Source organism: Ipomoea triloba, chromosome 13, assembly GCF_003576645.1.
Source record: "Ipomoea triloba cultivar NCNSP0323 chromosome 13, ASM357664v1".
In the NCBI taxonomy this organism is placed as follows: Eukaryota; Viridiplantae; Streptophyta; class Magnoliopsida; order Solanales; family Convolvulaceae; genus Ipomoea; species Ipomoea triloba.
The window spans coordinates 1,150,665-1,166,452 of NC_044928.1; the positions used below are offsets into that span (position 1 = coordinate 1,150,665).

At 32.8% G+C, this 15,788-nt stretch overlaps 1 protein-coding gene across 6 annotated transcripts; it reads right to left on the reverse strand.

Moving 5' to 3' along the window:
* Window positions 1-4,277: 4,277 nt before the first annotated feature.
* Window positions 4,278-11,617, reverse strand: LOC116002919 (late blight resistance protein R1-A-like). 6 transcript variants are annotated; one of them, XM_031243109.1, is made up of 7 exons: window positions 11,314-11,617; window positions 10,205-10,356; window positions 8,289-9,024; window positions 5,716-8,231; window positions 5,383-5,555; window positions 5,137-5,257; window positions 4,278-4,660 (listed from the first exon to the last, which is right to left on the reverse strand). In XM_031243109.1, the coding sequence occupies exons 3-5, from the start codon at window positions 8,991-8,993 to the stop codon at window positions 5,522-5,524; spliced, it is 3,255 nt and encodes a 1,084-aa protein (XP_031098969.1). In that variant the 5' UTR covers window positions 8,994-9,024; window positions 10,205-10,356; window positions 11,314-11,617; the 3' UTR covers window positions 4,278-4,660; window positions 5,137-5,257; window positions 5,383-5,521. The 6 variants fall into 6 exon arrangements, with proteins under 6 accessions (XP_031098969.1, XP_031098967.1, XP_031098966.1 ...); XM_031243107.1 differs by having other exon boundaries at window positions 5,716-9,024; window positions 10,205-10,292; XM_031243106.1 differs by having other exon boundaries at window positions 5,716-9,024; window positions 10,205-10,339.
* Window positions 11,618-15,788: the final 4,171 nt, after the last annotated feature.

Below are 15,788 nucleotides of genomic sequence, written 5' to 3' on the forward strand. Positions count from 1 at the left end.
GTACTAACGTTAAAATCTCATCCTAAACAACTCAAACCCATAAGTTAGCCCATACATATTGGATAGCCTTCAAATTAATTGACTAAATAATACTATAAATAATAATCCCCACATCCCTTAACAATCGCCCACCAAAAAATTATTTCCTCTATGCATGATGTTTATGTTTATGGTTGCCCTCTCCTCTATGCATGATGTTTATGTTAATGAAGACCCTGATTTATTTGGCTTAAGGAAGGTTGAAGACAACATAAAGCCCATTCAATTTCATACAAGGAAATTAAAGGCTGATGATAAGTTCACCCACACCATTAAACCCATAAACATTAATAATGTTTTGGGTGGTGATGGCAATTTTGCAAGAAAGGAGGGCAGCATATCTGGGGAGGGCAATAATAGGGGGAGGGCAACTAGACACCAAATATTAAACTCCCAAGATCATTGGGAATGGTGGTTGTGAAAATTTAATAAAGCAGTGGGGTATCATTTAAATCTTGTATTTTGTACCAAATTTAATATTTGCATGAATCACTAATGAAATTTAATGTTACCGCTGCATTTTGATTTGTTGCCTTGAATTTGAACGTTTTAAATCCTTTATCCTAAATTTTATGCGTATGCAATGTACAAATAGGCTATAGAATTATTTAAGTGTGTGGTACGGTGTATAATGTATATATCAATCCTTATATACCATGGACCAGGGTTCACAGTGCACTGTGGATCTTGGTGCAGGTATATGTGTCGTATTTTGTGAGTTTTGTGTTATGTGTTATGAAATTTTGTACCGAGTATGAATTCTGTACTTGAAATAAATTAGTAATTTATGTGTCTTGTGTTGTGAAATTCGGGATCTATGAACACAAATTATGTACTTAAATCAAATTTGAAAAAATAAGTAATATATAACATCTTGTGTTTTGATTTTTTGTGTCTTGTGTTATAAAATTTTGTACCTGGTCGTTTTGATCCCGGGTCCATAGTGTTATGTAGACTCTGGTCCATGATATAAATTACTGTGTATAAACTCTTTTTCCAAAAATTCTATTACGATTGTATACCAGTTAGTCGTTGAGGCTTATAAGTTCTTGATTATATAGCTTTGACCTTTGAGACATTTGTATACAAGCTCAACCAATTTGTAATTTTCTAGCTTCATTGATGTCATTATTCCTTGGGAGCAAGAGAATGAAGGAGGCCTTGAAACACTTGTCTCGGATTGTACTCCTATGAGGTCCTAATTTGTACTCGTCATTTTTTCGATGCCCCCTTCCAATTGAAACAATTTATCTTCTTAATTCAAAGAGTGTCTTACACCTCCGACTCAACAAAGTATTTGAGAGAGTGTAAATCAAATGATTCGATGACTCAATAAATAGTGTCAAGTGATTTTAGGGTACCCTAGCCTATACCAATAAGTGAATAGGTGTTGCTAGTAGGAGTTATACCATTATAGTTGCAAATTCTTGATCGGACACTCAATGGTTGAGAGATAAGAGAAGAGTTTATTGGTAGAATTCTCTTACACCTTAAACCTATACCAAAATTCTCCTTGAAACATAGCAAATTCTACTTTTGAGCTTCTCTTAAGGCTAATTCACGCAAAACATCATGCATTTGATATAGTCTTGACAATTTAATAGATCTCTCCTTACAAATTAGAACAAGATATCTATCTACAAGATCTCGTAAGGACTCCCTTGCCACATCTTCCAATCTTTTGGACTTCAAAACTTTTAGAAATCCCTTCGAAACCCAAAAATCAACACACTGCGAGAAATCATTGTTTTTCTGACCTCATTTCCTACCACCCAAAAAATTAGTCGCAAAAAGTGATTTTTTTCATTTTTTCCGTTCCAGGGCAGCATTCGTCAGAAGGTGGTTGCAAATTCCAACCACTTTCAAATAGTGGTCAGAAATACCGATCACTATGTAAAGGTGATCATAAAATTTTCGACCCGTTTAAGTTTTTAAAATGGACAGAGGGAGTAATATGTTAACTACATGCACATAATATGTTAAGTGTAGGCACATAATATGTTATCTACATATTATGTGATTGTAGTTGCCATATTATGTGTGTGTAGTTAATATATTATGTGTCTTCAATTTATTTATAGGTACATAATTGATATGTTAACGGTAGATACATAATATGTACGTTAACATAAGTTGAATTTCATTTTGAATCATAGTTGACAATGCAAGGTGAACCCTAGTTCATGGTATAATTTGTCACAATGGAGAGAGAGAGAGCGAGAGAGAGAGATCTAAATATGATATAAGAATTCGAAAAATGACTCCCTAAGTAAAAATCTCAAAAAATATTTTCACTTAAATGAGTCATATTTCCTTTGACCGGAATAAACACTTTCCATTGATATTCAAATACTGACAAGTTCAAAAAAAACTTTGAAAAGTTATTTTTCTAATTTCACAACCAACCCTTATTGAAAAGTATAAATATTTAAATATTAACCCCCATGGTTATATCCCTTTAAATATGGAAAGGGTCAAATAAACCCTCGAATTTTACCTAAGAAGTTAATTAGACCCCTAAACTTTTTAAAGTAGTAATTAAACTCATCAACATTGTATTTTGGTAAAAAAAAAAAGTACAAAAACTAATTAGTGACATGTTATCACGTACAGGTCACTAGGATTTCGGTCAAATTTTAGGCACAAAAGTTACCGGCGACCGTAGAACTGTCGCCGGTGTGGGTTGCCTTCTCCGGTGATTCACCAACGACCGTTCTACGATCGCCGATGACTTTTGTGCACTAAATTACGCGGAAATTTGACTAGAACCCTAGTGACATATGATAACAGGTTACTAATTAATTTTTTAACTTTTTTGCACCAAAATAAAATGTTGATAGGTTTAACTGCTACTTTAAAAAGTTTAGGGCCTAATTGACTTTTTATGTGAAGTTCGAGGGCTTATTTATTCATTTTCCCCTTTTAATATAAGACAAGCTAAACCGCTTCTTAAACCATTTTTCGACTTGATCAGCATATATAAAAATTAATTTCTCATATTTTTCGACTTGATCAGCATATATAAAAATTAATTTCTCATATAGCCATTAACAATTTGAGATGAGTCATTTCTTATTCTCATATAGCCATTAACAATTTGAGATGAGTCATTTCTTAATATAAGACAAGCTAATTTATTCATTTTCCCCTTTTAATATAAGACAAGCTAAACCGCTTCTTAAACCATTTTTCGACTTGATCAGCATATATAAAAATTAATTTCTCATATAGCCATTAACAATTTGAGATGAGTCATTTCTTACCATCTTGAGCAGACCTTACCTAAAATCATGTTTCAAAATAATTACTCACAAATTAATTTAATCATTTTTTTTCAAACACATGACCTCCTAGCTCCATATTTAATCTTTTCATTGTGGAAAATGTTTCTCAACCTTACCATTCCCAATCCATATTAGTCCATCGAGTTAATTCCATTTTTGGTCCTACAATTATAGGTGACAATCCACTTTTAGTCTTCTTTTTTTTTTAAATTAAAATATTCATTTTTGGTCCTAGTATTATTGTGACATGACCATTTTTTGTTCTCTATCAACAAAATAGTTTAAATTTCGTTAAATACAATAGCATTTTGATCTTCAATTATGAATTGTTTCAACAAAATAAACATAAAAAATATAGTGGGTCAACTTACTTTGTATAAAAAAAATCTAAATGTCCTTGTATTTAACGAAATTTCAACGATTTTGTTGACGGAGGACCAAAACTGGTCATATCACAATAATACTAGGACTAAAAATTAATGTTTTGATAAAAAAAAATGACTAAAAGTCCAATGTCACCTATAAATCTAGGAGAAAAAATGGAATTAAGTCTTAGTCCATCACTCTCAATTCTCAAATTAAAATATAAGAACTATTTAATTTCATATATTAAGACCTCAGCTTGAGTTAACAAGGAACCTGCATATCCAATAAATATATGATAGGAGTGATTAATATAAAATGATAATTATACGAGACTCAAGTATGATTCTTTGCTTAATACAGCTTTTAATAAGTTTGATAACTCAAATGGCCATAATATATATCCAATAACTACATTAATTAATTAATCTCTAAGTAACGCAAAGTTTTTATTCTTCCACTTAAACCAAAGTTACAATCAATTAAAAATGTTAGCTTTCAACCAATGAGGTTAGATTTACCAGTGTGTTTCCAGTAAAAATGTTTGAATTGCAACCCCCAGCCCATATGGAAGAAAACAAAGAATATAAATTAATAGTAGAATTTCACTGCACTATTCATTCGCTAACAAAATCTCAAGAAACAATTAATGGTTTTTATGTGTAAACAAATGCATGCCTAATTGCTCATCATCCAAACACACAGTAATTTAATTTGTACCCAAATGGTGTTTCTGTGATCAGATCAGATATGATCACTAGTGGCTTCTCAACATCTTAATTAGATTGCAACAATACATATTCAAGAACTTTAATCCATGGAGTCCTCCATCTCTGGATTCCCATTTGTTCCCATGAGAGGTACCCTTTGATAGAAATCAAGTGATCTGTTGGATTTCGATTCCCTTGAATTTTTGGTCTAACGAGCTTGCCCATATTCAAGCGATGATACAAGAGTTGTCAACCTCCGAGTATCTGTCCAACCGAATAACGAAACATCATCATCTATGATTTAGAAATTAATTATAGAAATTGAAATAAATTTGGATTGGATTTAGGATTATTAATGATTAAAAAATTATAATATAATCTTAATTTCAACTTTTAGACGATCATCGTAGTAAAATATTTCCAAAAACTAACTTTAATCTATGAAACCCTCCATCTTTGGGTTCCCATCTTTTACCATTAACAACACATGTTTTTTCAATCTGAGGATCTCAAGCTTAGACAACGTACCAGCAACATCCATATCCTCTCATTTTAATCTTGTACCCAAGAGTTCCATTTTTTTTTTAAAGATTTGACAAAAAATCATCTAGGCTTAATATCCCCTAGAACTTGTTCCTCAATTCGAATTGTACTGTGATCTTAAAATTAGTGACTTTAATTAGGTCTTGCTCAGACAAACTTATATATTGAAGTGGAAACAGAATATAGATTATTTGTACCTTCACTGAATCTTGATTTGCATGCCCTCGTGCATATACTATACGCTAGCGTCCCAAATCCTTCCATTCACGTCCAAAATGCTCTCAATTTTCTCCATTCTCCAACTTATCAGCTCAAAACCTCCAACATATATATAGCAAAAATGAACAAATAAGTAGTAGTGTTTATTTACTTTCAAATCATTCTAAAAAAACAGCAATACAAGGTCACAACATGCACATAAAAACCCCAGGATCAGAATTTACAATGTGGTGTGTTGGTTGCATCTATCTTATCTCATCTCATCTTCATGGAGCTTATGAATAGCCAAGCCAAGGAATCTCTTGTAACATCATATATGCACCAACTTAGTTCTACGCATTCTCAACCAAGGGAAAATGATCTTTAATCCCAAAAAGAACCATCAAAGTCAGCAAACCTGGAAAGTAAAACACCATCATCAATAGCATAGAAATTAATCATAGAAATTGAAATAAATTTGGATTAAAATTGAGAAAATTATATATGGATTAAAAGTTAGCTAGAAGTATAATTATTAATTTTTTTTTTTCAAAAACAAAAGTAGCTAGAAATCTAACCGTAAAATATCAACAGTAAACGCGTCATTTCCGTAGTCTAGTTTCTCGTCTTGAATACACTTGGCAGAAGATATAGCTGACTTTGAACATTCATATAACTTGATCGATTTGAGGGTAGTTATATCTGCAAAGTCACTAGGAATCTTTTTTAAATCCTCTAATTTCATGAGGACTAGACATTCAAGGACAGGAAAATGGTCACCCGTGACTTTCCAAATTTGTAGATCACAACTTTCTATGATTAAGAACTTTAATCCAGGAAATCCACTATCTGTGAGTTTCCATTTTCCGCCAACAGCAGCATAATCCCCCAAGATGAGGACCTCAAGCTTCGGCAACATCCCAACAACATACATATTCTTCCAATTTAATCTTGTATCTAAGAGTTTCAATCTCTTAAGATTTGGCAAAAAATTCTCTATGTTCAAAGTCCCCGTAGAATGAATAGTACTAAACTTCGGATGAAGAAGTTTGCCACAAAGTAACAGATCTTCCAGTTTATATAAACAGGCAAGGCTTTCGAACCAATTGAATGCTTTGCGTTTTAGGTTAATTTTACAACCTGTCCTAACTCCCAATCTCCTTAGATTTGGGATTCTCATAAACAGCTCCTCTGTACAACTCCTATGATCCAAATAAAGAATGCTCTCCAAATTATGATGAACTGAACTTGGAGGAACCAGTCGAATAGTTCCCAGAAGACGGAGATTCTTCAGTTGGGGCAATCCCCAAATATTAAGGGGTTCATTTGTTGAAGGACAAACCTCAACATCCAGCTTCTGCAAGTTCCATAACATAAACAAGGGTAGAGAATTAAGTTTCAAAGCAGAAGAAGTCTTTAGATATCTCAAATGCACTAGACCCATAAACTCTATAGACGCATAGGCATCGTCGAGGTATGGCACTTGTAGTACCAATCCCCTTACAAACATAAAAAAATGATAATGAAACTGCTGACCGAGTAAACTCAACCTTAAAAAGGTGATGCAGGTATGAGATAAAGAGTTGTAACTCCATGGGTGAGATACATGAGAAGAGTTTATTAGTTGAGTTTTCTTAAACCCCACACAAAAGATAAACCTATCATTTTTGAGACATAATAGATTCTCCTTCCGAGCTTCTCTCAAGGCCAATTCACGCAACACATCATGCATTTGATATACATTCATTGATCCATTAAAACCAATCTTTGTAGAAATTAAAAGGAGATTCCTGTCTACAAGATCTTTTAAGGATTCTCTTGCCACATCTTTCAAACTCTTAGACCTCGAAACCTTTAGAAATCCCTCCGAAATCCAAAAATCAACAATAAAATCTTCAGCAAGTTCTTCATCTTCTGGAAAACACCCAATTGACAAGAAACAATGTTTAAGATGATGAGGTAAGAAGGTGTAACTCAAGTCAATGATGTTTTCACGCTGCTGATTAGAATGATCTATACTTACTTTGTGAACATTTTTTGCAATTAGCTCCCACTCATTTAAGTCTTGTTTGGAGTTTGACAGGAGTCCAGCAACCACATTAATTGTAAGAGGTAATCCTTTGCACTTCTTTACTACCTCTCTACCAATTCTTTCAAATTCAAGGGACAAAGTTATTCTCTGGGACAACACCTGGTTGTGAAAAAGGTTCCAACTTTCATATGAATCCAAAAAACGCATGTTATGACAAAGATTACCACGTGAATCAGCATACTCGGCCACATTTTTTAGGCGAGTGGTCAACAACATTCGACTTCCATTCTTGCCATCCTTAAAACATCTCAATAAATCATCCAAAACATTGGTGCTCCATATGTCATCTATTACAATCAAATACCTTTTGCCTTTGACACATTTGTCTACTTGCATAGCCAATTCATTCTTTTCTTCGCCTTTGACGACCCATGCTGGGTCAAGACAACGAAGAAGGGCATTGAGCACTTTTATTGGATTATAATCCTGTGAGATAGTAACCCAAGCTCGACTATGAAAACGAGAAATGAATGAAGCATCTCCATAAATCCGTTTAGCTAAGGTGGTTTTACCGATTCCACCCATTCCTACAATTGACACAATTTCTCGTTGCTTGGATGGCTGGTTCAGCTTATCCATTATGATGTTGAACTCATCATCACAGCCCACCATTTCAATTGTAGTATGTTGCAATGAATCACCAACGGTAAGAGAAGCAAAACTATTGTTCCCTTGTGGGGTATTGGATTGATTGTAGTGTGCATTCTTAACCTTCAACACCTCTTTGTTGATGTAGGATGTAAGCTTAATTCCTTGCATGAAAATTTGATGAATCTTATGTCGAGCCTGTATCCGTTGCTTCATGTATTTATTGAGATAAGAGGGGGCTCTCAATTCTTGCCTGATTATACTGTCTACTTCACACAAAATATGTTGTTGTACCTCTGCCACAGTCTCCTGTTCATCATCACTCTCCTCATGTTCATCATCACTATTTTGTTCTTCCTCAGTCTCCCATTCATCATCACTCTCCTCGTGTTCATCATCACTATTTTGTTCTTCCTCAGTCTCCCATTCATCATCACTCTCCTCGTGTTCATCATCACTATTTTGTTCTTCCTCGATCTCCCGTTCATCATCACTCTTTTGTTCTTCCGTGTTCTCCCATTCATCATTTGTCTCCTTTGTCTCCCATTCATTCCTTCTTTCCTGTTCATCATCGCTCTGCTGTTCATCCTGCCCCTCGCATTCATCCTCGCTCTCTTGTTCATCCCCACTCTCCTGTTCATCCTCGCTCTCCTTTTCATTCCCGCTCTCCTTTTCATTCCCGCTCTCCTCTTCGTCTTCGCTCCATTTATTGAAAAAGATATAACCATATTGTGTGCAAAAAGATAGGACCCTTTTCTTTATATGAGCCGGCATGCCTGATACCGGCAGCATGAAGTGCTTCCTTAGCATCTTCTCCACACATTCCAAATCCATAGTTTCTATGCCGTCCTTAATTGCTCCATTCAAAAGTGGAAGAAGCTTTTGAGCAGAGTGAAGCCTAAGCTTCATGGATTTCCCCATGTAAAACAACGTCAATTGATATTCAATTTGGAACCTTAGTTCAATGGAGACATCTCTCATCTGTGCTTCCAAAGCTTTCATTGCTTCATCACACTCCCCCACTTTGAAATCTTGTTCAAGACAGGTTTGCAAAGAAGAAAGATGTTTGTAAAGCAATCTGACCTTTGTTTTGTTGCGAAGAGGGAAACGAGGAGTGGGTTGGAGGAAGTGTTGGTGGAGTGTATCCATTAAAATTGTTATAGCCGCAAAAGCCATAGCAGGTGATGTGATGTTGAAAGCAATAATTCTGCAGATGAAAGGAAGGTGTGGAAAATAAAGACAATTTTTTGCAGAGTAGAATTTGCAAAATAAGAATTCCATGGAAAATCACTCTACTTCTCAATAACAATATTTTGAATAAGTAATTATTATCATAATCTAATTAACAAAATTAAAATTAAGATATCAACACAAACAATATTGTTCTTTTTGAAAATGAACCTATTTTTTTTCACTATTACAAATTCACCAAAATAATTGCACAATAATGACATATAATCTGGTTCAAAAAACCAGTTCCTAGTTCCTACCAAATCAACCAAATTAATAATAAATAATCAAATTATAATTTAACTCTATTAATTCAAAATTCATTTTTCAACTTGATAGATGACCCTATTTCTTGAGCATATAATATATAAACATTAATGTGCAATCCGAACTTTTAGTTGGGATGGAGGACATGTTTCAATTTGGTATCATGTCAACTTTTAGTTGAGATAGAGCACATGCTTCAATTCTATTAAATCAAAAATCACTTTGGCCCTGTTTGGTAAATTGTTGTTGGCTGATTGGGTTAGCCGTTTGGTTTAGAAGGTATGATTTGTTGATAATATTAGCTGATTCTAGAAAGTTGTTTGATAAATTAGCTGTTAGCTGATAGCTTTTTGGTATAATTTCTTTTCTCAAAAAGCTAATTGAAAATGCTACTTTTAGTAGGCTTTTGAATTTTAGCATTTTGAAGTTACAAAAAGCTTATTAACCAAACAACTAATAGTGGTCAAATAAGTCAAAATTGGCTGATAGGCTGATTATTTACCAAACAGAACTTTTTTCAATTTGATAGATGAATAAATAGCTTCATAAAATTAACATTAGAATTTTGATGAATTCAATTTCAATTAATTCGATTCAAAATTAATTAAATGACCAAGCCTGATTATATTATAATAATGTATACTCGATCTGTATATACAAATGAATTACATGTGTTAATGTAATTACTATATATATATCGACCAAAAAGAAAATATAGATTTATTATTATTTAGCATAAAGATAAAGTGACTCTGATCTAGGAGAATGGTGAACTCATATTCATGTCCATTCATTTTCTAATATATATAACTCATGAAAAGTAAGGTGTAACAAATATTATTAAAAAAAATCATACTTTAATTTTTATTTAAAAAAAGAAAAAAACTTACATGAGATCGAAGCCAATTTGGAGATGAGATCAAAGCTTAGCTTTGATGTAGCAGCAAAAGGCATGGACAGTACGTGATGGATGTTGTACTGTTGAAGATAGATATAATGGGGTGGCTTAGCTTGGTTTAGCAGAGCTGAGAGAGGAAAAATGCTGAAATTGGAATATTTGCAGACTAGAGTTTGAGATTAAGAAAACTGCAACTTTTTCAGAGTAGAGTTTGAGATTAAGAAAAGTGCAACTTATGTTTAGATAAAATAGAGCAAAGAAGGGAGAAATAATGGTGGTGTATACAAAAGGCCGGCAAGCTAAGGTAGAAAATTAGATAATAATGTACTCCGTATTACTTTCTTCTTACATAATTAGCAATGGTGGTCAAATTTGTGTAAATTTTATAAAGATGTCCCTTTTAGTCTTTTTATAATTATCAGTATATCACTATATCAAAAAGTTCATTTTATCAAAAACTTTCGAGTATGCCAGCTAACTTAAGAGCTCTTCAATTTTCAGCTTCTAGTTTATAGCTTTTGAATTTTCAGTTACCTTTTTAGCTAAATTTGTCTAACATAGCCCTATTCGAAATACCAGATCCTACCAAATCAACCAAATTAGTAATAAATAATCAAATTATAATTCAACTCTATAATTTCAAAAATCAATTTTCAACTTGATAGATGAATAACTTCAATTCACTAAATTAACATTAGAATTTTGATTATTTCAATTTCAATTTATTCGATTAAAAAATAATCAAATGACTTGATTATATTATGATATATATACTCCGTATATACAAATGAATTAAGTGTGAATTAATCAAATGACCTGATTATATTATGTTATATATACTCCGTATATACAAATAAATTACGTGTGTTAATGTAATTACTATATCGACCAAGAAGAAAATATAGCTTTATTATCATTTAGCATAAAGTGACTTTGATCTAGGAGAATGGTAAAGTCATATTCATGTCCATTCATTTTCATATATATATATATATATATTGAAAAATAAAGTAATGTGTAACAAATATTGAAAAAAAAAAAAAAACAACAACAACAGCAACAAAAAATCATACTTAATTTTTTTTTAAAAAAAAAACTTACATGAGAATATGAGATGGAAACCAATTTGGAGATGAGATCAAAGCTTTGATGCAGCAGCAAAAGGCATGGACAGTACGTACGTGATCGATGTTGTAGAAGAGCTAAGTAAGATAGATATAAATATAATAGGTTGGCTTGGTTTAGCAGAGAGAGTAAAAAAGCAGAAATTGGTATATTTGCAGACTAGAGTTTGAGATTAAGAAAAGTGCAACTTATGTTTTGAGAAAATAGAGCAAAAGAGGGAGAAATAATGGTGGTGTAGAAAAGGCCGGCAGGCTAAGGCAGAAGATCAGATAATAATGTATTCTTTTCTTCTGTCTTATTTAGCCATGGTGGTCAGTTTTTTTTAATCTTTTGAATGGATGATTGCGACTTCCCAACAACTATTCAAACATTCTTACCTGTAATCCATTATATTTTAGTAGGGCTAAATTGTTTGTTTTTTTTTTTTTTTTTTTTTTAAAGTATTATTGACACAATCCCCTGACGGTAATAATGTGTTTACCGGTATATTATTTGAGTATTTGAATGTTTGAATACAATAGTGAGCGTAGTGCTCGGTGTACAAGTGAGTTCAGTATCTATTGTCTAAGTCCAAGTGTCTCCCTACAAGTGTTTTTTGTGAGCCTTTTTATTTCCTTCATCTCAGTAATGGAGCGTTAATGCCAAGGGGTTGAGAAGCCGTTGAGCATTAATGCTGGGGAGGTGAACGTTGGGCATCAATGTTGAGGAGTTGATGCTGGGGAGCTGAACGTTGAGCATTGATATTGAGGAGCTGAACCGTTGGGCATCAATGCTGAGGAGCTGAGGAGCCGTTGAGCATTGATGCTGAGGAGTGAAGTGTTGAATGGCTAGTTGAACGTCCGTTGCCTTGCTTTTGGGTCCTACCAGTGGTTCCGGGTCGAGTACCCAATTATCCTGTCACCCCCATATTTTTAATATTTTAGTTACAATGCCCAAGCCGCTTTTGCGGCTTCATAAGAGCATTCTTATCAATGAAGTTTTTTCGCGATTTTTGAGGGATTTTGTAAGTGTGATTAGGAAAGAGAAAATGATAGAGGATGAAATAAAAAATAAAAACAAATCAAATTAAAAAATAAATAAATAAAACGTAACGTTGTCAGGCGCGTGCACTGCACGCGCCTAGCTGTGCGCATGACGCACACAACACCACTTTGCCTTCCTTTAATTTGTCAGAAAATACTGTAGTATGAACTATCATTTGTAGGAATAAGAAATGCATTGAAAATGGTTCTCACATCAGTCCAAGATCAAAGCATGGTTATTATTTACTGACATTATCCTTCTATTCTCTTCTGCTGTGGATGCCCTAAGGGTGTGTGGCCTTGTGTGGGGTACTGGAGTTCAAATGGGTACTGGGGTTCATGGAATCAAAATGATAATTGGAATTAAACAATTTGAGAGGTTGCTCCTACAGAGACATTTTGATCTTTTTTTTATACAAAGTGGATTAACACTGTTATATTTTTATGTTTATTTTTTAGAAAAGATAATGCTTTTGTATTTAACGATATTTAAACTGTTTTGTTGATAAAGAACAAAAAAGATCATACCACAATAATACTAGGACCAAATGAGGATGTTCTGATAAAAAAGGACTAAAAGTGAATTATCACCTATAAATCTAGGACCAAAAATGAAATTCACTCTAATAATAATAGATTTAAATATGAGAACTTTTTTTTTTTGGAGTAAAATAAAAATTAGAATCAAAATAAATAAATAAATTGTTAATTGAAATAAAAATAAATAAATATATGAAAATATATATATATATATATATATATATATATATATATATATATATATATATATATATATNGGGGGGGGGGGGGGGGGGGGGGGGGAGATTTATGATCAGGTGTGAAGGCTACTTTCGGTGTGGAAATGCGGTTAATCATGATCAATGACTCTTTTAAAAGAAATTCTGATCTATACGAAGTGTGCACTTGAAAGCTCTAAACTATGCACTTGAATGTACAAAATGTGCAACTGAAGGCAAAAAGTATGCACTCGAAGTCAAATAGATGTGCAATTGATGCAATGTATGGTACCAAAAAGGAAAAAGTTATTCAACTTAAGTGTTATTAAAACAATTACTCATATAAATTAAATCATTTGTAAATCTCACAAATTTCATTGGAAATCTAGTTATATGTTATTGAAAAGATTGCAAAAGATATAGCAAATACTGACCCAGAATTGTGTACTTGAAAGCAAAAAAAATCTACACTTGAAGGCAAACATGCAGCACTTGAAGGCTACAAACCGTGCACTTGAAGTCTAAAAACATGCACTTGAAGGCTAAAAATGATTCACTAAAATGCTAAGTATTTTTTTAAATTTTTACACAATAGTAAGACCCAGATACACTTGTAGGCATGAAATTAAGCACTTGAAAGCATAATTAAGAGGAACACTAAAAGTGAAAATTCGAAGGAAATTAGTTGTGCACTCTTAGAAAGGAAAACATGCACTTGAAGGCTACAAAACATGTACTTGAAAGCTAAAAACATGCATTAGAAGGAAAAAAATGGTTAAACGAAATGTTAAGTGTTTTTTTTTTTTTTAATTTTACACAATAGTAAGACACTCATGCACTTGTATGCATGAAATTGAGCACTTGAAAGCATAAAGAGGATCAATAGAAGGCAAGGGAAAAAAAAAAGACACTAAAAGAGAAAATTTGAACAAAATTAATTGTGACACTCTTAGAAGGAAAAACATACATGCACTTGAAAGCTATAAAACATGCACTTGAAGGCCAAATTTTTGCACTCAAAGACACAAAGATGCGCACTCAAAGGAGAAACTATATACTTTTTTTTTTTGAGGATAGGAGAAACTATATACTAAACAAAACAGATACACTCGAAGAAGAGAAATATGAACTTGAAGAAGAGAAATATGCACTTGAAGAAGGAAACATGTGTGCTCGAAGAAAAAATGTACACTCGGATACAAAAGACAAGCTGACTTACTCAAAATTACAATTATACCACCGTACATTTTTTAATTAATATTCTATCTAGGCTGTTGATTTGGACTATATCTACGGTCAACAACTGTGCACATTTTTTACCTGGAGAAGCATTTGCATTTGATCTAATACACACACATAGATTAATATTTGATGCACCGTCATTGTATAGATGATATACATCAATGATGAAGGATAATATGTCAAATCATTATAAGAAAAAGGTAATAATATTGACTGAGTCCTTTCTTGTAGAATATTTATTACTTTTTAAATTATGTATTCTTGTAGGAAACTCTTTATTCCTAAATCCTAATTAACAAAATTTATCTAATTACTTTCCTAACCATATTTATTACTTATTACACGGGTAAAAAGGTAATAATATTGATTGAGTCCTTTCTTGTAGAATATTTATTACTTTTTAAATTATGTATTCTTTTAGGAAACTCTTTATTCCTAAATCCTAATTAACAAAATTTATCTAATTACTTTCCTAAACATATTTATTACTTATTACACGTCTAATTTTCAAAACATATTGATTACTTAATATAATTTTTACAGTTCATTCATATAACAAAAATTATCTATCATAAACATTATTTCTAATACAATGAATGAATTTAATTATTTGGATGAACATTGTTTAGTTCATGTTATAGGTCTAAATTTATTGGTTCTTATTAGATTAGTAGATTTAGTGTGTGTGTGTGTATGTATGTACGTACGTAAGTGTGTGTGGGAATTAGTTCATGTTATAGGTCTAAATTTATTGGTTCTTATTAGATTAGTAGATTTAGTGTGTGTGTGTGTGTGTGTGTGTGTGTGTGTGTGTGTGTGTGTGTGTGTAAGTAAGTGTGTGTGTGTATAGGGATGCACTCCCATGCGAACTGCCGCCCAGGTAAGAAATGAGAACGTTTCACAGCCGTCCACGTGTCCAGATCAACGAATCAGATGCAATTTTAAAAAAATGACGCGGTGGCATTTTCGTAAATAACTGGAACTTTGGTGCACCTAGTTTCACTTACAAGTGCACCTATTTTCGCACCTATTTTCACTTACAAGTGCAAGTAATTTACTTTATTAATATTCATGCACCTATTTTCGCAAATACTTTGACTTACAAATGCAAGTAATTTACCTTGTTAATATTCATGCACATGGGTGCAACCTAGGTGCACCTAGTTACAACATTAGGTGCACTTAGTATTGATGCTCACTGTACAATTCATTTGCATCTGCAATACATTTTACTTGCATCTGCAATACATTTTATTTGTACTTGTGCAAGTAATTTACTTTGTTAACATTCATGTATGTGCACCTAGTTATAGCATTAGGTGCACCTAGTTATAATATTAGGTGCACTTAGTATTGATGCTCATTGTACAATTTACTTGCACTTGTAATACATTTTACTTGCACGTGTGCACCTATTTTCACTTGCAGGTGCAAGTAATTTACCTTGTTA